The 27,635-nt window shown below is 43.4% G+C and overlaps 1 protein-coding gene across 1 annotated transcript in view; it reads left to right on the forward strand.

The window, feature by feature from the left end:
* The first annotated feature begins 8,485 nt into the window (after positions 1-8,485).
* LOC125998027 (asialoglycoprotein receptor 2-like) overlaps positions 8,486-27,635 on the forward strand; it is a 28,022-nt gene continuing 8,872 nt past the window's right edge. The window contains exons 1-7 of the mRNA XM_049766232.1: positions 8,486-8,528; positions 8,918-9,046; positions 17,857-17,976; positions 18,113-18,208; positions 18,750-18,821; positions 18,974-19,060; positions 19,144-19,289. Coding sequence (XP_049622189.1) covers positions 8,923-9,046; positions 17,857-17,976; positions 18,113-18,208; positions 18,750-18,821; positions 18,974-19,060; positions 19,144-19,289 — 645 coding nt within the window. The 5' untranslated portion in view covers positions 8,486-8,528; positions 8,918-8,922. The remainder of the gene's footprint in view (positions 8,529-8,917; positions 9,047-17,856; positions 17,977-18,112; positions 18,209-18,749; positions 18,822-18,973; positions 19,061-19,143; positions 19,290-27,635) is intronic.

A 27,635-nucleotide genomic window follows, 5' to 3' on the forward strand; every position in this document is an offset into this window, starting at 1 on the left:
CTGTAAATCTTCCTCTTCCTTTCCGTGAGGTCCCTGAAGCGACTGACCTTGGCTCCAGTTTACAGCACATAGTTAGCCAGATGACTCAGAGGGAACTAATCATTGTCTTCTGTGGGAATAGAGGCATGAAGGAAAAGGAAGAATTAGTATGTAAACTATAGATCTCAGGGGTGTTGCAAGGATTTGTGAACTGAAGAGCAGAGAAGCCAATGTGCTATTAAAGGAAAGATGAGGCAGCTGGTTTAAAAGAATGTCCTGGGTCTCCTGCAGGGCCCCAGGGCCCATTTTTATTCTTAAAACTCAGATGCCTTCCTCCCTAGAGATCCCATGATATTATCTTCAATCTTATCTCTGTTCACACTGTTTCCCACTGAATTTCTGTCATTTGAAAACAAAATAGTCCAAATAATTCCTTGGATTTATTTCTAAAGTATTTTCTGTGCCTAATTTAGCTACCATTCCTTAGTTTTTGTTTTTGGGCCATACCTTGTAATACTCAGGGCTTACTTCTGGTTCTACTCTCAGGGACCACCCCTGGCAAGATCTGATAACCATTTTAGGCTCATGTTGTCAAATAGATTTTTTTTTTATTCTTGGGTCACACTCCGAAGTGCTCAGGAGTTACTCCTGGCTCTACACTCAGAAATTGCTCCTGGCAGGCATGGGGAACCACATGGGATGCCAGGATTCGAACCACTGACCTGCATGCAAGGCAAATGTCCCACCTCCATGCTATCTCTCCAGTCTGTCAAATTGATTTTTAAAAAATTACAAAAAAATTTTGAATTGTAAGCAGCAAAAGTCTTGGATACACCCTTCCCACACCTGAAAGCTGGGCACTCTCAGAGGAGGGGTGGGCCAAAATCCTGCCCTGCCAAAACCACTACTCACAACCCACAATCATCACCACATCAAGGCCCAACTTTACTGCTTGCCACTGATCTCTGCAGAGACACCCAACCAACCAAAACTCCAGGTATTCTGGGATTTGAGTTGAGATCTTCTGTGAGAGTGAGAGTAGGCAGCCTCCACTTACCCACTTTCATATTTTTAGAAGCCCTAATAACCACAGTTATGCCCCACAGTTGACACCTTGTCAGCCACAGAATGTGGAATTCCAGGACTGTGTAAGTAATTTTTTTTTTTTTTTGGTTTTTGGGCCACACCTGGCAGTGCTCAGGGGTTACTCTTGGCTGTCTGCTCAGAAATAGCTCCTGGCAGGCACGGGGGACCATATGGGACACTGGGATTCGAACCAACCACCTTTGGTCCTGGATCGGCTGCTTGCAAAGCAAACACAGCTGTGCTATCTCTCCGGGCCCCCAAATTTTTAAATACTAACATCCCAATAGAAACACATTAAATTAAATCTCAAAGTAGCATAAAAGCCACCTCTTAAAGCCATCTGGATTTCATTTTTTGGGTGGGGGGGCCCACACCCAGTGACACTCAGGGGTTACTCATGGTTATGTACTCAGAAATCACTCCTGGCTTGGGGGACCATATGGGACTCTGGGGGATCGAATCTTGGTCCATCCTAGGTCAGTGCATACAAGGCAAACACCCTACCGCTGTACCACTGCTCCAGCCCAGCCATCTGGATTTCTTTGAGGAAGTTTTTGTTCATCTCTTCTCTCCATTTATTGATGGGGTTAGATATTTTTCTTGTTAAGCTCTACCAGTGCCTTATATATTTTAGATATGTGTAAAAAAATTTCAAGAGTTGTAACATCACCCCAGAAACAGTATTTCTAAACCCCACACAGCTGGGTCTGAAGAAATAATCAACCAAGCTAGTCAGGAGAGAGTCACTGGAGTCAGTCTGCTTTTCACCTCATGGCCTCTCTGCCTCAGCTCCAATCCAGAAATGCCTTTCCCCCCAAAAACCAATTCCCAATACCAGGAGGGGATAGAAGAGGTTTAGGGAAGGAGGAAGTTGCGAGTACACCTTTGTTTGGTGTTAATAGCTTGATATCATCTTATAGAAATGAACCCTATATCAGTTGGGTATTGGGTGAATAATCTCTCCTATTTAGAGTGGTCTTTTTAAAAAATGAATTCTATAATTGAACCACCATGAGATATACAAAGACAATTTTGTTAAGATTGTGTTTCAGTCATACAAGATACAAACCTCTTCACCAATGTACATTTCCCACCACCAACGTACCCAATTTCCCTCCTGCCATCTCCCCATTCCTACCTGTCTCTGTGACAGACATTTTTCTTCTCTCTGGTGGACAGTTTTATTCTCTATCTCTTTTTATTTTATTATTATTTATATTATTATTCCAAAAATTCTTGTTCAGTGATCATTTTCAACTATCATTGTCATAGTTTTCTTCTCTGCCCCAGCTGCACTTTTCTGCTCTTATATGGTGAGCTTCCTACCATGGGCTAATCCTCCTGTTCCATGTTTCTACAGTCTTTGGGTATTAATATCATACTGCCAGTTTTATTTATCCCACAAAAGAGTGTAATAATTTTTTTAAATTTAAATTTGTTATAATTTAAATTTGATTTTTAATTTAAATTTGTTTAATTTAATTAAATTTATTTAAAATACTTCAAAATGTTTTTCGTTTTAATGTTTGTTTAAAAGACAAAAAGCAAAGAAACATTTTATACTGAATTCAGCAGCGGCCTAGGGAAACATGGAAAGGGAAGGCCTGAGAACAATGAAGTCAAGGATTATACTAATAGAAGACAGACAAGGGAATAATTACTGCATTTTTAGTTCCATAAGATTCCCCCCAAAAAAGTCCGTCTTGGGGCTGGAGAGATAGCATGGAGGTAAGGCGTTTGCCTTTCATGCAGTAGGTCATCGGTTCAAATCCCGGAGTCCCATATGGTCCCCCGTGCCTGCCAGGAGCAATTTCTGAGCCTGGAGCCAGGAATAACCCCTGAGCACCGCCGGGTGTGACCCAAACACACACACACACACACACACACACACACACACACACACACACACACACACACACACACACACACACAAAGTCCGTCTTATGGAGTGAAAGCCTGAGTGTGGAGAGGAGAGCATCTCCATGTGTCTTATGGTCAGGTGCGTCTCATAGAGCGAAAAATAAGACAAATGAGCTGGATGGTTTACAACAGCTTTCAGAAACTCATCATTTTCCCAAAAGAGTGTAATAATTTTATGACTATTTCTCTCTGACACATTTTGCTCAACATAATACTCTCCATATTAATCCATGTATAAGCAAATTTTATGACTTTATTTTGCCTAACAGTCACATAGAATTCCATTATGTAGATGTGCCACAGTTTTTTCATCCACTGATCTGTCCTCAGGAACTTGAGTTGTTCCAAATTCAACAAATTCTGGCTTTGTGGCTAAAAGGGACATGACAAAATGCTCCATATCACTAATCATCAGGGAGATGCAAATCAAAACAACTATGAGGTAACATCTCATGCCACAGAGACTGGCACACATCACAAAGGACAAGAACAATCAGTGCTGGTATGAATGTGGGAGAAAGGAACTCTCATTCAATTACTGGTGGGAATGCCATGTAGTCCATATGGAGATTTCTCCAAAAACTGGAAATTGAGCTCCTATATAATCCAGCTATAGCACTCCTAAGGATATACCCTAGGAACAAAAAACACAATACAAAAAGACCTGGGCAACTATATTCATTGCAGCACTATTAACAATACTCAGAATCTGGAAACAACCAAGATGCCCTTCAACAGACGAATGGCTAAAGAAACTGTGGAACATATACACAATGGAATATTATGCAGCTGTCAGGAGAGATGAAGTCATGAAATTTTCCTATACATGGATGGACATAGGTACTATTATGCTGAGTGAAATAAGTCAGAGGGAGAAAGAGAGATACAGAATAGTCTCACTCATCTATGGGTTTTAAGAAAATAAAAGGCAGTATTGTAATAATGCCCAGAGGCAATAGAGATGAGGACTGGAAGGACTAGCTCACAATATAAAGCTCACCACAGAGTGGTGAGTGCAGTTAGAGAGATGACTACACTAACAACTATCATGACAATGTTAATGAGTGAGAGAAGTAGAATGCATGTTTCTAATATAGGCAAGGGGCACTGGTGGTGGGAATGTTGCACTGGTGAAAGGTGTGTGTGTGTGTGTGTGTGTGTGTGTTTAATGACTGAAACCCAACTACAATCATGTGTGTAACCATGGAGCTTAAATAAAGATAATATTTAAATTTTTTAAAATTCAATTAAATTTTTGGTTTTTGGACCACACCCAGCTGCGCTTGGGGTTACTCCTGTCTCTGAGCTCAGAAATTGCTCCTAGCAGGCTTGAGGGACCATATCAGATGCCAGGAATTAAACCCGGTCGGTCCCTGGTCGGCAGCATGCAAGGCAAACACCCTCCCATGTGCTATCACTCTGGTCTCCATTGAGGATATTTCTATTCCTCTCTTCTCCCCGCCTTTTTTTTTTTTTTAAATTTTTGGGTCACACCCAGAGGCACTTAGAGGTTACTCCTGGCTCTGTGCTCAGAAATTGCTCCTGGCAGGCTCGGGGGACCATATGGGATGCCAGGAACTGAACCTGGGTCCATCCTGGGTTGGTCATGTGAAAGGCAAACGCCCTACTGCTGTGCTATCTCTCTGGCCCCATCATGGGTATTTATAGGGACTTTCCTGAATCTATACAATGCTTTGGGGAGTATTGCCACTTTAATGATGTTAATCTCCCAATCCAGGGATGTTTTCATTTCTCATGTCCTCTTTTATTTCTTGAAGCAGCATTTCATAATTTTCTTTGTATAGGTCTTTCACCTCTTTAGTGGAGTTGATTCTGAGGTACTTGATTTTCTGAGGCACAATTGTGAATTAAATAAAAAATCTATTTCTTCATTAATTGCATATAAGGAGGCCATAGACTTTTTTGTTAACTGTATAGCCTGACACTTTACTGTAAAAACCTACAGTATGTATATTAGGCTGGCCAGTGCCAAGCCTGTCAGCTTTGTAAGCAAGTGTCCATCCCAGTCAGTCTGCTTGCCTGGGATGGGAAGGGCTTACCTCAGGAATGTTGGCCCTCAGCCTGACTACTAGTGGCAACAAGGGAAATGCCTAGTTCTAGCACCATCTGATGTTCTCAATGTACAGAACCAGTATCTAGGAACTGTGAGTGCTCAGTTTAATCCCTCCTTGTTTACTTGTGCCTTTGAGCAGAGGGAAGTTCTGTTGCTCCCAAGTATGTGTTCCTCTGCTTTTCCTCATCCTTTATCTCTGCTGCTGCAGCTACTTGTAATTTCTCTTCTGGGGGCTGCCAGAATTCAGTGATGTTCTGCTGGAACTCCCCCAGGATTCTAGATTTCAAACCTGCCATTGCTTCTTGTTCCACAGGGTAGAGTCTTTGAAACATAATGGCTGGGTTCATCAGTCATAAAACTTTCTCAGTGGCACTCCTGTTGAGAATTCAGTATTTAATTCTGCATTTGATGAAGTTTCTGTTCAGCAGGGTCCTAGCAGCACTAAGTTATACATTTTTTGGGGTTTTTTTTTGGGGGGGGTAAGGAGTTTCACCTCTCAGTGTTCAGGGGTTACCTGGTTCTACACTCAAGAATTACTCCTGTTGGGGCCGGAGTGATTGCACAGTTGCCTTGCACGTGGCCAACATAGGACAGACCCCGGTTCAAATTTGGGCATCCCATATAGTCCCCCGAGCCTGCCAGGAGCAACTTCTGAGTGCAGTGCTAGGAGTAACCCCTAAATGCTGCTGGGTGTGACCCAAAAGCAATAAAAAAAAAAAAAGAATTACTTCTGGCAGTGCTTGGGGGGACCATATGGGATAGTAGGAATTGAACCTGAATTGGGCTCTTGCAAAGCAAGTGCTTTATCCATTGTACTATTACTCCAGCCCCTTTGAAAAATATATATTTTTGGTCATAACTGGCAATGCTCAGGGGTTACTCCAGGCTCTGTGCTCAAGGAACACTCTTGATGGTGTTGCATTAATTATTAATTAATGAGCCCTATAAGTGGATGGATGGTGAGGCCTTTCTTGGCCCAGCCCAGCAACTGCAGCCCCTAAGGCCTGGTAGGTCTGAAGGTATCAGGGTGGTGGTGAAGAAATGATCCACCACAGGCAGTCAGATGAAGCTTCAGGAGACATCAGCTTTATTACAAGGCCCTACCCGCCATGTGCATATTCCTCACACGACTTTTAAACTAAGCAGCCCCTCTGCATCCTAAACCTCCATCCTGTGTCTCCTCTCTACCTGCTGTGTCTTCCTTGCTGACTCTGTCCCTCAACCCTCCCTTAAGCCACTCTTAATCCCAACCACAGACCGGAGCCTCCCAGCTGTGGGGTCTCCCTTTCCTGGTGAGATAGGCAGGAAGTTGGGGGAGGGATAACAGATGGTACTTGGGAGACTATATGAGATGAGGGATAGAACTCTGGTTGGCCATGTGCAAACCTTACCAGCCATGCTTTCTCTGAGACCCCTGTTAGACACTTTTTATAACAAATGCTGCACCAGGACTGGGGAGTTGGCTGAAATGAGTGTAGCACACACACATTTTGCATGTGGTAGCACCAGGTTTGAAACCCTAACATTATATTGTTGCCTAAGCACTGCCAGGAATAAACCCCAAGAACTGAGTCAGAAGAATTCCTGAGCCCCATTGGCTATAATCCTAAAAGAAAACAAAACAAAAACAAAGCACTAAACCATAAAATCTTTCTTAAAGAATTATCGCTAGTAGTTGGACACAGTGTAGTGGGTAGAGTACTTACTTGGACACAGTTGACCCAGGTTCAATTCTGGCACCAAGTATGAACTTTGTGTCAGGGGGTCCTTATCTGGTAAAACACATCCTTATCTGGTGGAACATTCGAACCCACCTGGTTCCTCTATTTCAGCTGAATAGGGAGGGTTCTGCCCTTTACAGGGTGGGTACATTTTGCAGTTTATCTTTGGGCTAATCCTCTGCCCATGGGGAAGTTATAGAGTGGAAAAATATTTTACAGTGGCTTTACTGAGGACTTGGTCCTAGCTCAGGGGGCTTTGTTTCTCACAGGCCTTATCTCCAAATACCATTGCACAGGGAGTTAAGACTGACACATGAACGTGTGGGTGATTTGTAAGACAATTTCTGTCTGTGTTCAGCAGCCCAAGTTTGTTTTTCAGCCACCTCCGGCAGTGCCCAGGGGATACTCCTGGTTCTGGACTTAGGAGTTACTTATGGAAAGCTTAGGGGATCATGGAATCATGAGCCATGGGATGCCAGGGATTAAAGCCAGGTGGGAAGCATGCAAGCCAAACACTCTACTCACTGGATTATCACTGTGGCCGCCTCAGCAGCCCAAATTTGATGAGGCTCAGAAAGTGAAGTATAGGGGATAGAGTGATAGAGCTCAGCAGTAGGGCGTTTACTTTGCACGCAGCTGATCCAGGACGGACCTTGGTCTGATACCCGGCATCTCATATGATTTCCCAAGCCAGGAGCGATTTTTGAGCACTTAACCAAGAATAACCCCAGAGCGTCACCGGGTGTGGCCCAAAAACCAAAAAAGAAAAAAGGAGGAAAAAACAGAAAGTGAAGTATAGAGAGTTAATCATGCTTCTCACTTAATGGGTCCCCTGCCCCCATCTTCCTCAGAAGATTAGGAGGAATCCCTCTTTAAGTCTGCATTAGCCTCAGCTTCTCTGCTCTCTATCCCTCTACCTGGAGCATGACATGGCTGTTTCATTTACCTCATGCTCCATTACCTCTCCTGGAATAATGAAGTTTCCTCCCTCCTGTGTGTCTTGTGGTGGGATTGCTTGAGATGACATCTGTGGGCATTAGGAATGATGACAGGACAGGAGGATCAAGGCTATGTTGTCTAAGCAATGGAGGCTTAGGAAAGGTTCTCTTTCAAGTTCTTTGGCAAATTTCTCTTCCTGCAGAATCTGGTTATGGAGGCCATTTACTCCCCAGTAATGTAGAACCAGTTAGGCCAGAGTTGGGGCCTGAGCCTGCAGGAAGCAAATGCTTAGACACCAGGATCACAGGCCTGAATTGGGCAAGAGAAGAGAGCAGGTTCCTCTCATTCTGGTCAGGGGTGTTTGAACACACCAGCAATTCTGGGAAATCTAGAGGCAGGAAGTGAAGGGGGCAGGGAGAAAGTGGGGACAGAAAACGGAATCCTTCACCCCTTCTGGCTGCCTCCCCCCTCAAACTGTGCTATAAGAATGAAGTGACAAGCCTATGAGGCAGAGGCACTTCTATGGAAAGAACAGAGAAAATACCACCCCTACCCCCACTTTTCCTGCCTGAGTTCCAAGTTCATTTCTATTCTATTTGCTGTCCAAAGTCCCGGGGCAGGAGATGTCAGGTTAATAACACATGACAGACAGACAAACGAACTCAGGGTCCTCAAAGGGTCCAGCCCCCTTCTCTCTTCACCTCACCAGTACCACCTGCCCCACTTTTCCCGAGTCAGCTTTTCCTTTGCTCTGGGCTGGGGCTGCCTGAGGGACTCAGAGGTCAGCCCTCCACCCTTTACAAGGTAAAGTAACCCTGTAACTATGACACTGGAGTCAGGTAGGGCTGAGGAGATTTGAGATTAAGAAGGAATCCCTCTAGTTTAGGAACAGTGGGGACCAGATGGGAAGGTATGTATGTATGTATGTATGTATGTGCGTGTTTTTCCATGAGAATGTGGAGGGGAGGTTCTCCATTACCATGGCCCACACAAACTCTTGAGAAAGGACAATGTCTCACATTATAGCCCACAGTTCTATTTTAGACTCAGATCTAGACTAAACCTTCACTTTGACCAGATAGATAGATCCTACACTGAATCCCTTCATCAGTCGGTTTTCATCTGGATTATTTTATTACAAGCATCAGCTCAAACTTAGCCTAAGAACGTATCAACCGGTTCAACTCTTGCACCAGAGCCAGTATGCATAAGGAGCTGCAAGATATCCAGCAGCTGGACCTTGAGGAAAATGACCAGGAACTTGGTGCAGGGGAACTACCAAGCACTCCTGGGGGCCCTGCCAGGAGAAAGACTCCATTTTGGAAGGGCAAGTATCCAATTTCTGAGGCTTTACTTCACTTCTCTATGGTTCTTGATCACTGTCTTTTCCTTGTGGCTTCTATAATAGTAATTCTATGATTATACCCCTCCCAATGTCGTTCTTTGACTCCTAATGTCACCTTCTCCATTCCCAAAATCCAAGAGAAGGATGTGTGCTCAGAGGTAAAAAGTCTGGAGCAGGGTGTGTTGAGTAATGCTTGTTGTGTGTGCACAGAAGGAGGGAGAGAAGAGAGAAGAAAGGAGAAGGAGGAGGAAGAAGATAAAGAGAGAGGATAGGTATAGAGAGACAGAAAGATTCTAGAAAAATTCCTGCTATACTCCCTGCCCAGAACCTTCTAGGCTGAAGGGCAAGGACTAGGAACATCAGGTTGTGGGGGTGTTAGTGACAGAGAGAGGTAAAGACAGGGTGGGGGCTGTACTGGGAGTTTGGGGATGGGGGTTTCTTAGCTTGACCTGGGAGGAGGCTTTTACATTCCTGAGACTAGCAGACCCAGGCAGACTGTTGTTGGGGTTTTGGAGGGGAACAGTGTTTCCAGCAGGGACCTTTACCAGGGGTAGACAGCATGGGTGTGTCCTTGCCCTCTGTAGTGCCCTTATGATATCTGGTAGGAAGCTTGAAAATTATTTTGGATTTTCTTTGATCTTCTATGGTAGAGAGGGTTGGCAAGAGTTCAGAGGAATCTAGACTTCACTGGAGAGGAAACTTATACTGTGTCGGTGGGTGAGGGATCAGTTGTTTCCTTCCAGCAGCCTCTTTCTGCTGGCCAGCACTTGAGTGGGCATCGCACATGCCCACTGGGTACCACCTATCTACATTCCTTCTTGCATTTTTGCCTGTGGTTTTCTGTAAATATGCAAATGTTCTTGCCATTGTTTCATCAAATATTTTCTGTATTTTCCTTCTCTCCTTTTTTTCTTCAGGTCACCCATCTTCCCTTATGCGAGGCTTATCTAGCTTTAATACACTGGGTACAGCATTTTGGTTCTTACCAGACATTTTAGTTGAGCCTCTCCCAGTTCGTGTGTGTGTGTGTGTGTGTGTGTGTGTGTGTTTAGTTTTCTGTCTTGTGTGTGGAGTTGCAATAACTATATGAACACTTATTTGGGCCACACCCGTTTGACACTCAGGAGTTACTCCTGGCTATCTGCTTAGAAATCACCCCTGGTGGGGCCAGGCGGTGGCGCTAGAAGTAAGGTGCCTGCCTTGCCTGCACTAGCCTAGGACGGACCGCGGTTCGATCCCCCGGCGTCCCATATGGTCCCCCAAGCCAGGAGCAACTTCTGAGCGCATAGCCAGGAGTAACCCCTGAGTGTCACCGGGTGTGGCCCCCCCAAAAAAAAAAAAAGAAATCACCCCTGGCTTGAGGGGACCATATGGGACGCCAGGGGATTGAACTGCGGTCCATCCTAGGCTAGCACTTGCAAGGCAGACTCTAGTGCCACCTCTCCAGCCCAATATATCAACACTTTTATCTGAAAAAATATTTTGAAATTTTTTGGGTTTATTTTTATATTGATTTGCCTATTTCATAAATATTTCAAAACTATTTTTTGCATTATTAGATGTGAGATGCATAAGTATATCATATATTTTATACATATATATACACAAATTCATACAAGTTGTGAGAATATTAGAGCATGAACACGAGATCATCTGGAATCAAATCTAGGCATTAACATCTATAAGTCATCTGCTCTACAAACGGAACCACATACCTAACCTCTTCCTTCTCTTCTTTCTTCTTCTTCTTCTTCTTCTTCTTCTTCTTCTTCTTCTTCTTCTTCTTCTTCTTCTTCTTCTTCTTCTTCTTCTTCTTCTTCTTCTTCTTCTTCTTCTTCTTCCTCCTCTTCCTCCTCCTCCTCCTTCTTCTTCTTCTTCTTCCTCCTCCTCCTCCTTCTTCTTCTTCTTGTTCTTCTTCTTCTTCTTCTTCTTCTTCTTCTTTTCTTCCTCCTCCTCCTCTTCCTCTTCTCACTCTTCCTCCAACTCCTCTTATTATTCTCTTAACCTGGGTCTCTGGGACTCCAATGATACTTTTTTTTTTTTTTTTTGGTTTTGGGGTCACACCTGGAAGTGCTCAAAGGTTACTCCTGGCTCTATGCTCAGAAATCATTCCTGGTAGGCTCGGGAGACCATATGGGATGTCAGGATTTGAATCACTGACCTTTTGCATGCAAGGCAAACACCTTACCTCCATGCTATCTCTTCGGCCCCTCCAATGATTTTTTCTTGGTGATACATGTTTTATTTATTTATTTTTTGCCTCCCCAGAGCACTTCATTTTTGTTCATTTGGGAGATTATATTACACTTTTTTCCACTGCAGTTTTCAAGTGTGGAGGGACTGCCAATCAAAAACAAAGCAAAACAAAACCCCGTTTTCCAGGATGAAAAATGTACAGGTGAGGTCTATGGAATTCTGATAGTTGTTAGAATATGTGCAAGGCATGAGTTTAATCTGGGCTTAAATCCCTGGAAAAAGCCACAATGGCTCTGGTGGTCCTCGACATTGTCAGGTCAGAGCCGCACTGGACCACCTGCTGGTGGGCTGTGAATGTTATGTTGCTTCTGTTGAGTTTATCAAAGACTTCTATTTTCATCTGTTCACATCCTTTGAGTAGTTTTTTCTGATCATTTGCTTTAAAGTTCTTTTTCAATCTCTTCTGCTGTATGGAATTATTCTTCATTTTATCTTCCATCTCACTGATCCTCAGATGCTGCGACTCTGTTCAAGATGCTCTCCATTGAGATTTTCATTTTATCTACTGAGATTCTCAATCCTGTTGTTTCAGATTGGAGTTTTCTGATTTCTATCTTTGTGGTCTGTTCAGATCAATCCATGCTTTCTTTGAGTTTTATGAACATCCTCCATATTTCTTCTCTAAAAACTTTATCTGAGAGGATAGCTAGCTGGTTGATACTTTCCGGGTCATCAGAGCTGCCATCTTCATTTTTATGCATGGTGTTGTCCTGCATTGTTTCCCCATCACCACATGTGTAGTGTGGCTTTTAATATATGCTGTGGTGGGCATCATGGGTTAGGAGATGTGTGCAGTCATAGAGCAAAGTGAAGTGGCTTTGCTCCTCTGGCTTCACCCTTATTTGGAGGAGACAGCTTCTTGGGTGTTGGGCCCTGTCATCTTCTTGGCTGCCTCATGCAGTATAGAACTCTCCCAGTTCTTTTTTTTTGGGGGGGGGTCACACCCAGCAGCTCTCAGGGGTCACTCCTGGCTCTACGCTCAGAAATCGCTCCTGGCAGGCTCGGGGGAACATATGGGATGCCGGGATTTGAACCACTGTCCTTCTGCATGCAAAGCAAACACTCTACCTCCATGCTATCTCTCTGGCCCCACTCTCCCAGTTCTTGACTGAGAAAGTGATAGCAGTTATTTTCTTGAGTCCCATCTCATTTGTCAACCGAAGTCCAGTGTCCTGAAAATGGTTACTTCTTATAGCTGTCTTTTTTTTTTTTTTTGGTCTGGTTTTGTTTCAGTTGTTTCTGGGAGAAAGTAATCTAGTTCCTCTTATTCTATGTTGGGGAGATCCTTCCTTTTATTTTCAAGCTTGTCCATGCAGCACTTGACTTGTTCTTCCTAATTTTATTATCAGGACAACCCAATCAGGTGATTAATGTTTTACTTCCATCATTTTTATTGTGGTAAGAATACTCTATATGACATCTAGCCTTGTAACAGATTAAAATAATTTTAATATAAGTATCATTGGTGATCACTTTTATATAGGCTTCAGGCATACACCATTATAAACTGACATATTCATATTCTTCATTATGATGACCATTAAAAGTCTTTTCCATCCACATTCTTTGAAATTATTATTATGGTTTTGGGCCACACTCACCTGTGTTTAGGGCTTACTCCTGACTCTATACTCAGGGATCAGTTATAGAAGGGTTCAGGGAACTATAAGTAATGCCAGAAATTAGACACAGGGCAATCAGATACAAGGCAAGTGAACTATCTGCCCCCTAAAAATTATTTTTATTGATTGATTTTAGTTTGGACCATACTAGGCAATGCTGAGGAATTACTCCTGGAAGTGTTTGGGAAGAGGGGAAACCATATAGGATGTTGGGGATTGAACTCAAGTTAGCTGCATGCAAGACAAGCATCTATCTACTGTACAATCACTCCTGCCCTAATCGTTTTGTTAACATTTTTTTTTATTGAGACCAATGTGAATTACAAGTCTTCACAGTTGTATTTCAGGCACATAGTGACAGTGAATTAGGGCCATTCCCACCACCAGTATCGACCTCTGTCCACCATAGTTCCCAGCATGCATCCCATACGCATCCCATACCACCCCCTTAGCCTCCTGAACTGCTAGTGTAACAGGTCCATTTTGTGTAGCTTGTTATAGTTTGGATCTTTTTATTCTATTGTCGTTGACTTTGGTTTGGGTATTTAGATCTGATCATTTTTTATTTCCGCTCAATGCTCCTGAGACCAGTTGGCTCCCGAGTCCCATCCACTTTTACCCCTTAATTTGTAGGAAGACATAGAAATATGAGGCAGAACAAGATGCCTAATCATTATTTTTAAAAGAGTGAAATTTGGGGCCGGAGAGATACTACAGTGGTAAGGCATTTGCCTTGCATGCCACCAATTCCAGGCAGACTTGGTTTGATTCCTGGCATCCCAGATGGTCCCCCCAGCCTGCCAGGGACAATTTCTGAGCACAGAGCCAGTAATAACCTCTAACTGCTGCTGATGTCGCCCAAAAACTAATCAATCAAGTTAAAAAATTAAAAAAAAAAGGAGTGAAATTCATTGTATTTTTGGTATTTTTATTTTTTATTTTAATTTTTCTATACTCACAACTTCAGGAGGTGCCATATAGTTCTAGAGATCAAAACTTATACATTATACCATTTGGGCCATGTTCACATTAACCATTTTAGGAGCATGTCATTGATAACTGCAGACACTGTTTGGCAGCAGATCTCTACACTTTATTCATCACTATGTCTTTTTAAGGTTTGAACTTCCATTTCCCCTCCAATGCCCATGACAACCACCATTCTTCTCTCTGTGTTTAGATCTAAAGTAACTTTCCTGGGGCCAGAGTGATAGCACAGTGGTAAGGCATTTGCCTTGCATGCAGCCTACCCAGGATGACCCAGGTTCAATTTCTGGTATTCCAGATGGTCCCTTGAGCCTGCCAGGAGCAATTTCTGAGCACAGAGCCAGGAGTAATCCCTGAGCTCTGCTGGTGTGGCCCAAATCCCCACCCCCCAATAAAAGTAACTTTTCTGGGGTTTGAACAATAATAGCACAGTGTGTAAGGCACTTGTCTTTGTATGTGGCTGACCTGGACTCAATATCCTGGCACTGACTATGTCCCCTGAGCCCCACCAGGGGTAATTTAAGAGGCACAAAGTGTTTATTTGATATGATACATTTATAAACTAAAATAACATTGTCACCTATCAGCTATCTTCTCTATTTCCTATACTCTCAAGATCCTATTTTAGTCAACAATTATTCTCAGCTTTGAGAATCCAGCAAAAATAAAAGCAGGAAAAGTGCCATTCAGCTTCTGTATGGTAATGTCACATTTCTCAGTTCGTTTTTTGGGAGGTTGTATATCTGGGGGGAGCCACACCCAGCAGTGCCCAGGATTATTTCCAGCTCTGTGTTAGGAATTCTGTGTTGCTAGGCATCAAACTCAGGTCTCTTGCATGCAGAGCTTTCACTTACCTCATTGAGGTATTTCTCAAGCCCACTTTCTCAGTTCTTTAATTGGACTTCCCAAGATTTCATTGATGATTTTGATCTTTTCGGAAAGGGATTTTGTGAAAAGAGAAGAAAAAGAGAAGAAAAGAAAGACGAACTGGGGTCTGGGGCAATATAGAATGGTAGGTAAGGCTCTTCTTATCTTGCATGTGGCCAACCCAGGTTCAATTCTCAGCATCCCACATAGTCCATGAAGCAGCAGTAGGAGTAATATCTGAGCACAGAGCCAGGAGCAACTCCAGTACATTGCTCAGTGTGGTCCCAAAACACACAAAAAGACAAACCACGAAATTGAGAACATAATAGCAAACTACAACTTCAACTGAAGTTTAATGTCTGAAATATATAGAGAATTCCTCCAAAATACCTCTCTCCCAAGTATTGCCACATGTGACAGGAAGAGAAGAAAGAAGAAAGCAAGTAAGTGAAAGAGAGAGAGAAGGGCTGGAATGATAGATAATATAGCAGGTAAAGTGTTTGTCTTGCATGTGGCTGACTGAAGTTGGATCCCTGTAATTCCATATAGTTCCCCGAGCCTTCCAGGAGTAATTTCTGAGTGCAGAGCCAGGAGTAAGCCCTAGCATTGCTGATTGTGAACCCTCCACCAAAAAGTAACATTTCTCAAGTAAATGGATATAAGAAAATAAAACCACCAAGAAGTTGAACATTATGTCATGATCTCAGACTAGCACAACTAAATTCAGCCATGGGGAGACTGGGATTAGGGTAGAGGTGTAGGGGCATTGCTGAAATGACTCAGAGTGAGGGTTTGGAAGTAAGATAAGGTTTCACTGTGGGGACAGTAACAGAAAGAGTGATAGGGTCCGGGGCAATGAGCACCCCCCCCGTCCTTTCGGCGCCTTGAGGTCCCAAAGAGACACAGACCATGCACAAGCAACAGGTGAGTTTTATTTTGGCCGGTCAGGGTCATCTGCCGAGATGGATCTCAGAGCATAGACCCTGAGGCTCTTTTCTGCAGAGCTTATATAGGAATTTTCAAAGCAAGAACAGCACTTTTTCCTTATCAGTCACAGATGCAGCTGTGAACAAAGGCTTACAGGTACATTAAAAAAAAGACATCATAGCTTTAAGAGACACATTCAATGACCAAAGAGATGACCATTAAAACTTATCAACCCTGGTGTTACATATTGCAGGTGTCAGCTTATCACAGTGGGCCAGGATGGGAGCAACCTGGCCTTGTTAGTTACAGAGAAGAAAGGGGATCAGTAAAACTCAAGGTTCAAATGTAGCTAATTGTTAGATTCCTTTGTACAGAGTGGCACATACGTTAACCTTAGAAGCTTTTTGGCGCCAGAGCCCCCTCTGCTGAAATCACTCTAGGCTTATAATTATTAGCAATAATATAAGAGTACTTAACGACTAACTTAACTTATTGATATACATATATATCCTATAAAACTTAAAACTTACTTAAAGTGGCAGCTATAACAAAATAGTAAGTATAAACGGGCCTTGACCCCACATGCACAAGTCTTTATCTCCCAGGCTTGCTTTTGTTTTTTTTTTTTTTTCTGTGAGAGCAGAACTTGCTTATCTTAATTCGAGCTAACTGTCTGAGGCCTCTTGTTTCTGCGCTCCCCACTCTTCTGACAGGGGTTTCTGTTTGCAGGCTAGAATTCTAAAATGAGACAGTCTTTGAAAAAGAGAAGTTTAAAATATATGTAAGACCTAAAAAAATTTAAGAAATTTTTCCTCATCAAGAGACGTCATGGCATCAGCCCTAGGTGAGAGAAGACTAGTTCAGGAGAAGCTTCTGGAAACAAATGCGGAAATTAGGACAGTCATGTGGAGGAGAGTTCAAGACATGGTCAGATTGGGTATGAGCTGAAGAAAAGGATGAAAGAAAGTCCTAAATACAGCTGATGTGGAGGAAGGTGGCATCAGAGATCGAGAGTTCTGGGTAGTCATTAGCCAGTCACATCCAACTCAAGATTGTGAAGGATAGTGAACTGGGGAGAATTATGGGTCCCTAATAGATTCCTCTTAGAATATTGAGGATCCTAGCTTCAGTGAGGAGAGATGGAATGTTATGGTCTGAGACATAGAAAAGGAAGGTTGAAAGGGTTAATCAAAAAATGAGAGATCAGGGGGCCGGGCGGTGGCGCTGGAGGTAAGGTGCCTGCCTTGCCTGCGCTAGCCTAGGACGGACTGCGGTTCGATTCCCCGGCGTCCCATATGGTCCCCCAAGAAGCCAGGAGCAACTTCTGAGCGCATAGCCAGGAGTAACCCCTGAGCGTCACAGGGTGTGGCCCAAAAACCAAAAAAAAAAAAAAAAAAAAAAATGAGAGATCAGACTTGGAGGGCTGCAGTAGGGAGGAGGCTAGCTCATTCATGCAAAAATGTGTGTGTGTGAGTGAGTGTGTGTGTGTGTGTGTGTGTGTGTGTGTGTGTGTGTGTGTAAGAGAGAGATAAAGAGAAAAAAAAGAGAGAGAGATAGAGAGATATCAGCCTCTACTGACCTGAAAGGAGAAAGTCTCTGGGATGACTAGGGATAAGGGAGAGAATTTAAACTGGAATCTGGACAAGGAATGGAATAGCGAGAGAAGAGGCCCTGAGTGTGGGGCTTGGCTGTACTCCTTGGGAAGAGTGACTTGGACTTATGGATTCCAGTGGAACTGGAAGGAGATTGTTCTTATTTTGGATTTGTCTAAAGGGTCCACTAATAGGTCTGGGTCTCTAAGAACTCCAGGTTTAAGACAGAAGAGCTACATTCAGAAGCGTCACGTGCTACATGTGTTATATGTATGCACCCATATTAGGGATGTATGCGTGCTTAACATGTTTTCAAGTGGATTCAAGTGTGTAAATGCGTGTGCAATGTCTGAACGGTGGGGTCAAAGCACACGTTTGACCCTCTTCCCTTCTGTATGTCCTCCTCTCACCCTCGTTATACTCCCCTTGCTGTGTTTCCACTGTGGACTCTAATTCCATTGTGGACCCTAATTCCTTGTGGACTCTAATCATATCCCTGATGCCTTTCCTCCTGACCTTCTCCTTTTTTTTTTTTTTGCAGGGATATCTCCACCCCAGTCTTCACTGTGGCAGCGTCTCTGCTCAAGTCACAGCTTCAGCCTGATTATCCTGGGATTCAACATTGTCCTGCTGGTGGCCATCTGTGTGATCATCTCCCGAAGTGAGGGGCCAGGGGCAGAGGGATGGATCAATGCTGCGGCAAATATGGGGAGGCAACGAGTGGGGGGCAGGCAGTGGAAAGCTCATCTGGAATATGGCCCACATCATATTGTCCTTTTCTTTTGTCTCCTGAAAAGGAGCCCATCTGCAAGTGGAGTTGCGGACCCTGAAAGAAAAATGTGGCAACTTCTCCTCTGGCATTCTGATGGAGTTAAAGTCTCTAAGCTCCCATGGTGAATGGCATACAGTGAGGGCTGGGCAGCCTGGTTCCTGTTTATCAGTCTAGGTTTGGGGGCCTTCATGTTGAGTGCCCAGTGCTTGATCTGGAGATTACCCCATCTGAGAATTTGACAATATTTAAAAATGCTGATTCTGGGTTGAGGGACCCAGAGGGATGAATGGGGTTAGGCAGGCAAAAGGGAAGGAGGTTGGTGATGGGCAGAGGAATGAAACCAGTGACCCCAGGAGGTGAGGGCACTAAGTATTGTGTCAGGAGAGAAGGGGTGAGGGGTGGGTTACAGAAATAGTAGGTATAGGTAGGCCTCCTGAACTACTCGGGGCTTTATTGTACTAAAACAAGGACCTATAAAGGGGTCTATTTGAGTAGTGATATGAACTTCAGAAAAATCACAACGCGGAGACTCTTTAGAGTTGGGGGAGCCAGAGTTTGTGATGTACCAGGCCAGGGAGAAGGTGGACTTGTCAGTGTCCAGTGGTGGGAAGAGAGAAGGATGGTAAGGAGGCAGGCAAACTACTTAAGTTTCTTGTTTCCAGGAGGCAGTAAAGAAAACAAGGTGACATCTCTGGAAGACAAGTTGGAGAAACAATTGAAGGAGCTGAAAGCAGGTTAGGAGTGAGAGCATGGCATGAGTGTGTGTGTGTGTGTGTGTGTGTGTGTGTGTGTGTGTGTTGTTCTCAGTGAAGATTGGAGTCCTGTGTCTGCTTTAATGGTTGCTTCATCCACACTGCTAACATCATAACTTTCTTCTGTCCCCTAGACCATAGTGCTTTGTCTATCCATCTGAAGCATTTTCCAGTTGATCTGCATACTCTGGCTTGTCAGATGGCATTCTTCCGGAGCAAAGGTAGGGACAGGGAGGTCTCCAGTTCCTTTATACCTGCCCCATTTCAGCAAGGTTTAACCTCTTTCTGTTCTATCCTCCCTCAGGCAAAGAATGCTGCCCAGTTAACTGGATAGAGAATAAAGGCAGTTGTTACTGGTTTTCTCACACTGGGGGTAACTGGTCTGAGGCTGAGAGCTACTGCCAGCTAGAGAAGGCCTACCTGGTGGTAATCAATTCTAGAGAGGAGCAGGTGAGTCAGAACCTTCCCAAAGGCAAGTAAAATCACAGGAATTAAAAGTTGGAGATCTCAGGCTTGCTTTACCAAGACACTGGGGAGTGAGGGGACTGAAGGAAGAATCCAAAGTCTGTGGCTGGAAATCTGTAGGCTGAACTCATGCTTTGCATACTAATGGCCTAAGTTTAATACCCAGGATTGCATGGTCCTTTGAACAGTACAAGGAAGGATTCCTGAGCACAGACCAGGAGTTAGAGCCTGTGTGGTCCCCAAATTAGAACCTGGCAAACAAAGAAACAGAAGTCTAACGGGGGCCGGGCGGTGGCGCTAAAGGTAAGGTGCGCCTGCCTTGCCTGCGGTAGCCTTGGACGGACCGCGGTTCGATCCCCTGGTGTCCCATATGGTCCCCCAAGCCAGGAGCAACTTCTGAGCGCATAGCCAGGAGTAACCCCTGAGCGTTACCGGGTGTGGCCCAAAAACAAAAAAAAAAAAACAAAAAAAAAAAAAAGAAGTCTAACGGGACTCCAGGAATTAATCGTGCTGTTTCCATCAATTCTAGAAGGTGGGAAACTATAGTTAGGAGCTAGGGAAAAGGCACAGGAGCCAGTGAGCCTGTGATGAAGGTTGCATCACAATGTCACAGAAGGTGAGGCAGTATCGACTAAAGAGCAGGAAAGGGGCTGACGAGATAGCATGGAGGTAGCATGTTTGCCTTGCATGCAGAAGGACAGTGGTTCGAATCCTGGCATCCCTTATGGTTTCCCGAGCCTTCCAGGGGCAATTTCTGAGCATAGAGCCAGGAGTAACCCCTGAATGCTGCTTACTGTGACCCCCCCCCCAAAAGAGCAGGGAGATAGAACAAGGGCTGGAGCCTCTGCTCTGCTGTCTGGAGTCCCAGGTTTGAGGCCTGACACTGCATGGACCCACAGCATCACCGAAGTGAGTCCTGAGTGCTGAGCCAGGAGTAGCCTCCAAGCATGGTTGAATGTGGATCCCTGAAAAAAGATCAAATATATATATATTTTTTTCTTAAAAACTTTAAAAATTAGGGGCCGGAGAGATAGCATGGAGGTAAGGCGTTTGCTTTTCATGCAGGAGATCATTGGTTCAAATCCCTGCGTCCCATATGGTCCCCCGTGCCTGCCAGGAGCATTTTCTGAGCCTGGAGCCAGGAATAACCCCTAAGCACTGCCGGGTGTGACCCAAAAACCACACAAAATTTTTTTTAAAATTAAATTACAGTGATAAACAATTAAAACATGTTTATTTATTTTTTGTAAATCACAAATATTTCACAGTTATATTTAAGGTACATAGTGACAATAAATCAAGGGCATTCCCACCACCAGTGATGTCCTTCCTCCACCTCAACTGTATTTTTTTTAACTGAAACCCAACTACAAACATGTTATAATCACGGTGTTTAAACAAAGACACTATTATATGAAAATAAATTAAAAATAAACTTCAATCCATTTTCTTCTTTTTTTTCCTCCTCTTTTTTTCTTCCTCTTTTTGAGATCAGACAAGATCGGGCACTTTCAGGGTGTTGTGGCTGTAGACTCTTCCTCTTTCTTCTCTTCTTTCTCTTATTCTTCCTCCTCCTCTTCTTTCTTTTCTTCCTCCTCTTCTTCTTCCTCTTCTTTTTCGTTCTCCACCTCTTCTTCATTTTCTTCTTCTTTTCCTTATTTCTCTTTTGTCTTTTTTCTTCTCTTCTTTTTCTTCTTTCTCTTTGTCCTCTTCTTTTTCTTCCTCCTCCTACTCTTCTTCCTTCTTTTATTCTTCTTCTTCCTCCTCTTCTTTTTCTTTTTTTACTATTCTTTGCCTTCTTCTTACTCTCCTTCCTTCTCTTCTTTTTCAGAAGAAAAGGATGAATCCTTTTCATCTTCCCCCTCTTCTTACTATTTTTCACAATATACTTCTTACTTCTCTTCGCCTTATTCTTCCTCTTCTTTGCCTTATTTTTCTTACTCTTCTTCGCCTTATTCTTCTTAAAATTCTTCTTCTACCTCTTCCTGTTCTCACTCTTCCTTCAACTCCTCTTATTATTCTTGTTCTGGGTTTCTGGGACTTCATTGATTCCTAAGTTGTTTCTGTTGAGTTTCTCAAAGACTTCTATTTTCTTTTTGTTTTGTTTTGTTTTGTTTTTGGGCCACACCCGGCGTTGCTCAGGGGTTACTCCTGGCTATCTGCTCAGAAATAGCTCCTGGCAGGCATGGGGGACCATATGGGACACTGGGATTCGAACCAACCACATTTGGTCCTGGATGGGCTGCTTGCAAGGCAAATGCCGCTGTGCTATCTCTCCGGGCCCAAAGACTTCTATTTTCATCGGTTCATATTCTTTGAGTAGTTTAGACATTGTCTGATCATTTGCTTTAAAGTTCTCTCCCAATCTCTTCTGTTGTATGGAGTTGTTCTGGATCTCATCCTCTGGCTCACTGACCCTGTTTGCAGCTGACGTTACTCCAGTGGAGAAGTTTTCCATTGAGGTTTACAATTCATAAGCCGAGTTTTTCAGACCTGCTATTTCAGTGTGAAAATTTCTAATTTCAGTCGTCAAATGCTCTTCATGCTTATTTGTGCTCCAGTCAAGTCTATCGATGCTTTTTTTGAGCTCCCTGAACATCTTCCATAATTCTACTCTAAACATCTTTTTTTTTTTTTTTTTTTTTTTTTTTTTTTTGTTTTTTGGGCCACACCCGGTGACGCTCAGGGGTTACTCCTGGCTATGCGCTCAGAAGTCGCTCCTGGCTTGGGGGACCATATGGGACGCCGGGGGATCGAACCGCGGTCCGTCTCCTAGGCTAGCGCAGGTAAGGCAGGCACCTTACCTCGAGCGCCACCGCCCGGCCCCTACTCTAAACATCTTATTTGAGAGGATACTTAACTGTTTGGTACTTTTTGGATTATCAGATCAGCCATCTTGATTCTTTAAACATGGGATTGTACTGCAAAATTTCCCCATTGTTGAGGTTGTAGATTGCTTTTTACAAAGTGGAGAAGTGGAGTTCAGGGGTCCTGGAGAGATTATGATCCTTGGTGTCTCTGGGCTAGCTCCCGCAGAAAGAAGGCAGAGAGCAGGGCAGCATTCCTTTATAATGTCTGTGGGTGCCCAATCACATGGCAGAAATCGGCCCCAGATTAGTTGGGTGGGGACATCTTACTGGGTGTGGGTCCTTGGTGTCTCTGGGCTGGCTCTAAAAACATGTTGATGGGGCCGGGCGGTGGAGCTAAAGGTAAGGTGCCTGCCTTGCCTGCGCTAGCCTTGGACGGACCGCGGTTCGATCCCCCGGTGTCCCATATGGTCCCCCAAGCCAGGAGCAACTTCTGAGCACATAGCCAGGAGTAACCCCTGAGCATTACTGGGTGTGGCCCAAAAACCAAAAAAAAAAATAAAAATAAAAACATGTTGATAATTGAGTTTCAGTCATATAGTGTTCTCACACCAATTCCTTTACTAGCGTTCATTTCCTGCCACAAATCCCCCAGTTTTCATTCCATTTCCTCCACCCTCAATCTGCCTTTATGGCAGACACTTTTCATCTCTCTCTCTCTCTCTCTCTCTCTCTCTCTCTTTCTCTCTCTCTCTCTCTCTCTCTCTCTCTCTCTCTTTCTCTCTATCTTTCCCCAATTTTCCTTTTAGGCACTGTGGTTTGCAATACTGTTACTGAAAAGGTATCATGTATATCACTTCCTTTCAGCACACAGTTCTTGTCCAGAGTGATCATTTCCAACTATTATTGTCATAATGGTCCTTTCTTTGTCTTTTTTGTTTGTTTGTTTTTGGGCCACACCCGGTGATGCTCAGGAGTTACTCCTGGCTATGCACTCAGATATCACTCCTGACTTGGGGGACAATATGGGACACTTGGGGATCGACCCACGATCCGTCCTAGGCTAGCACAAGCAAGGCAGACGCCTTACTCTTTGTACCACCGCACCAGCCCCATTTTTTTCCCTTCTCTATCTTAACTGCATTCCCATCTATCATTTCTATTGTTTTTGGGTATTACTCTCATGCTATGGGATATTTTTCTATATCCTGCTGATGAGTATGATCATTCCATGTCTGTTCATCTCCCTCTGACTAATTTCACTCAGCATGATACTCACCATATCTATCCATGTCTAAAAAAATGTCATGACTTCATTTTTCCTATCATTTGCATAGTATTTCACTAAGTAGGTATACTATAGTCTCTTTACTCACTCATCTGTCTTGGGCAGTTGGGCTATTTTTAGATTCTGGCTATTGTGAATAGGGCTTCAATGAACATAGGAGTGTAAATGCCTTTTCTACATTGTGTTTTTAGGCCCGTAGGTTATATTGTCAGGAGTGGTATTGTTGGGTCAAATGGGAGTTTACTTTTTAGTTTTTTCTGAGGAACATCCATATTGTTCTCTAATAAGGCTGGACAGGTCGACATTCCCACCAGCAGTATATGAGAGTTCCTTTTCCTCTGTATCTGCACCAGCACTGCTTGTTTGCATCTCCCTGATGATTAATGATATGGATACATTTTCATATGCCTTTTGACCATCTGGATTTCTTTTTTGAGGAAATTTCTGTTCATCTCTTTCCTCCATTTTTTAATCTTTTATTTTTCTTGTTAAGTTCTACCAGTGTTCTATATATCTTAAATATTAACCATGTATCAGGTGGGTATTGGGTGAATAGTTTTTCCTAATCGATGACATTCTTTGTATCCTGGTAATTGTTTGAGGTAGAAGCTTTTTTTTTTTTTTTTTTTTTTTTTGGTTTTTGGGCCACACCCGGCGGTGCTCAGGGGTTACTCCTGGCTGTCTGCTCAGAAATAGCTCCTGGCAGGCACGGGGGACCATATGGGACACCGGGATTCGAACCAACCACCTTTGGTCCTGGATTGGCTGCTTGCAAGGCAAACACCACTGTGCTATCTCTCCGGGCCCGAGGTAGAAGCTTTTGAGTTTAATGTAATCTCATTTGTGTATCGTTGCTTCCTTTTGCTTGGACAGTGGTGTTTCATTCTTGAAGATGCCTTTAGCTTCAATGTCATGGAGAGTTCTACTTACAGTTTTGTCTATGTGCCTTATGATTTGAGCTCTTATATCAAAGTTTTAGCCCATTTTGATTTGGCTTTTGTGCATGGCATTAAAAAAGAGATCTGGAGGGGCCGGGCGGTGGCGCTAAAGGTAAGGTGCCTGCCTTGCCTGCGCTAGCCTTGGACGGACAGCGGTTCGATCCCCCGGTGTCCCATATGGTCCCCCAAGCCAGGAGTAACTTCTGAGCACATAGCCAGGAGTAACCCCTGAGCGTTACCGGGTGTGGCCCAAAAACCAAAAAAAAAAAAAAAAAAGAGATCTGGAGCTGTGATGCAGCAGTAAAGCGTTTTGCTTCTGACCTAGAATGGACCGCAGTTTGGTCCCCCGGCGTCCCATATGGTACCCCAAGCCAGGAGTGATTTCTGAGTGCATAGCCAGGAATAATCCCTGAGTATCACCGGGTGTATCCCCAAAAGAAACAAAAAAAGAGGTCTGAGTTCATATTTTTGCATGTAGATGTCTAGTACTTGCTCCACTTCATATTTTTGCTAATTAATCAAAATTAACTTATCATATACCTGTGGATATCTCTCAGGTATTCAACTCCATTCCACTGATCTAATCACTGATCTAATCTAATAGATCTAATCTAATCTAATTCCACTGATCACTGTTTCATCTTTATTCCAATACCATGCTGTTTTTGTAGTAGTTTGTAGTAGATTTTGAAATTGGGGAAAGTGATGCCCCCATATTCTTTTTTTTTAAATAATTGCTTTAGTTAATTGTGAAGGATTATTGTTCTATATAAATTTTAGAAGTGTTTGATCTTCTTTGAGAAACATCATGAGTGTCCTTATAAGATCTGCATTGAGGCTATACAATGCTTTGGAGAGTATTGCCATTTTAATTATGCTAATCCTCCCAATCACTAAGAAGGGATGTGTTTCTATTTATTTTTTCCTCATTTATTTCTTAAAGTAGTGTTATGGGAGCTGGAGAGATAGCATGGAGGTAAGGCCTGGGGGGAGGTCTAAATTGACCTGGGACAGGTCTGCCTTTCATGCAGAAGGTCGGTGGTTCGAATCCCGGCATCCCATATGGTCCTCTGAGTCTGCCAGGAGTGATTTCTGAGTTTAGAGCGAGGAGTAACCCCTGAGCGCTGCCGGGTGTGACCCCCCCCCAAAAAAAAGTAGCGTTTTGTACTTTTCTTTATATAGGACTTTCACTCCTTTATTTAAGAAGGCTCTGAGGTACTTGATTCCCATGACAGTGTACTTCAAGGGCGGAGAAACCCTGTAACTCTTAGGCCAAGAGAATTCCCTATCTAATTTCCCCAATATTTACTGTGCCTATGCAGAAAGAAAAAAAAAAGAAGCACAAAATAATTTGGGGGGGGGGGCTGCTAATGTTGTTGCTGTTGTTGTTTTCACTTTGTTTGCTTTGTTTTGTTTTTAGTTCAGGACCATGGGTAATGTGTGGTGGTTATCTTTATTGCTGAGGTGCTTTTTGTGGATTTTTTGACTATTCCTTTTGTATTGTAGTTGTGTTTCTCTCCCCTTTCTTCTCTCAAATTACTATTTATAGCCTCTAGAAGGACTCCATCCATTTGTTTTGCTTGTTTGATTCACTAGCAAAATATTGATGAAAGTGTAATATCACTTTCTTTTCTTTCATTATAGAAAAGCTGCCAACTTTTGTGTGTTAATGTTGTAGCCCTACACTTTATTGTTAAAAAATATATTGTTTCTAAAAACTCTTTTTTGTGGGAAGGGGATCGGGGCCACACCTGGAAGCACTCAGGGTTATTCCTGGCTCTGTGCTCAGAAATTACTCCTGGTAGGCCCAGGGGACTACCTGAGATGCCAGGGATCAAACCAGATAGGTCACATGCAAGGCAAACAACTTCCCTGCTGTGCTATTGTACTTTTTGAGGGCACAGTTCAGCACATACGCATGTTGATATGGCATAGATACATTGAACAGGCTGAAATACCTAGGTAACAGGACCATTGGCTAATGGGTTGGAATGGAATCTACAGATAATGAGACCCATCTCTATCGGGCTGAAGTGTACTGATAACTGGACCCACCTAGGGCAGGCCGAAATGAACAGACAACGGAATGCTCTGATAAGTTTAGACTCAGTTTCCCAGGGTTAAAATTCTATGCCTTCATTGTTTCTGTGCAAACCTTAAATGGTTACATTGATTTCTCAGGGCTCCCTGCTTTACCAAAGTTCTCTGCTTGTCACAAGAACCTGCTTTTAGCAAAGTTTTCTGTTTGTCACAAAGGCCCCCGGCATGCTATCACTCTTGCCCACTAAAAGCTTTTTTGTGTTTGTTTTTGTTTTTGGGTCACACCCGGCAGCACTCAGGGGTTACTCCTGGCTCTACACTCAGAAATCGCTTCTGGCAGACTCGGGACCATATGAGATGCCAGGCTTTGAACCACCGTCCTTCTGCATGCAAGGCAAATGCCCTACCTCCATGCTATCTCTCTGGCCCCCCAAAAGCTTTTTATTTTATTTTATTTTATTTTTATTTATTTATTTTTTTTGTTTTTTTTGGGTCACACTCGGCGGTACTCAGGGGTTACTCCTGGCTGTCTGCTCAGAAATAGCTCCTGGCAGGCATGGGGGACCATATGGAACACCGGGATTTGAACCAACCATCTTAGATCCTGGATCGGCTGCTTGCAAGGCAAACACCACTGTGCTATCTCTCCGGGCCCCCAAAAGCTTTTTAAAGTCTTCTAAATATAAAATCATGTCATCTACAAATAGTGAGAGTTTGATTTCTTCCTTTCCTATGTGAATACCCTTCATATCTTTTTCCTTGCCTAACTGCTATTCTGTACTATATTGAATAGAAGTGGAGAGAGTGGGCAACCTTATTTTGTGCCAGAGCTTAGAGAAAAGGCTTTTGTTTTTCCCCATTGAATATAATTTTTGCTGTGGGCTTATGGTAAATGACTTTTACTATAGTGAGGAAAGTTTCTTCATTTTTAATCTGGTTGAGAGTATTTTTTTTATTAAATAATTTCTTTATTTAAGCACCATGGTTACAAACATGTTCATATTGGGTTTTCAGACTTAAAATACACCCCCCGCTTCACCAGTGCAACTTTCCTGTTACCATTGTCCCCCCCATTGCCATTCTCCCCCCATCCCCTGCCTGTCTTTTAGACAGGCATTGTATTTCTCTATCACTGTCTTGGTAGCTGTTAGTGTAGTTATTTCTCTACTGCATTTACCACTCTTTATGGTAAGCTTCTTTTTTTTTTTTGGTTTTTGGGCCACACCCTGTGACGCTCAGGGGTTACTCCTGGCTATGC

The sequence above is a fragment of the Suncus etruscus genome, chromosome 20 (genome assembly GCF_024139225.1).
Source record: "Suncus etruscus isolate mSunEtr1 chromosome 20, mSunEtr1.pri.cur, whole genome shotgun sequence".
In the NCBI taxonomy this organism is placed as follows: domain Eukaryota; kingdom Metazoa; phylum Chordata; class Mammalia; order Eulipotyphla; family Soricidae; genus Suncus; species Suncus etruscus.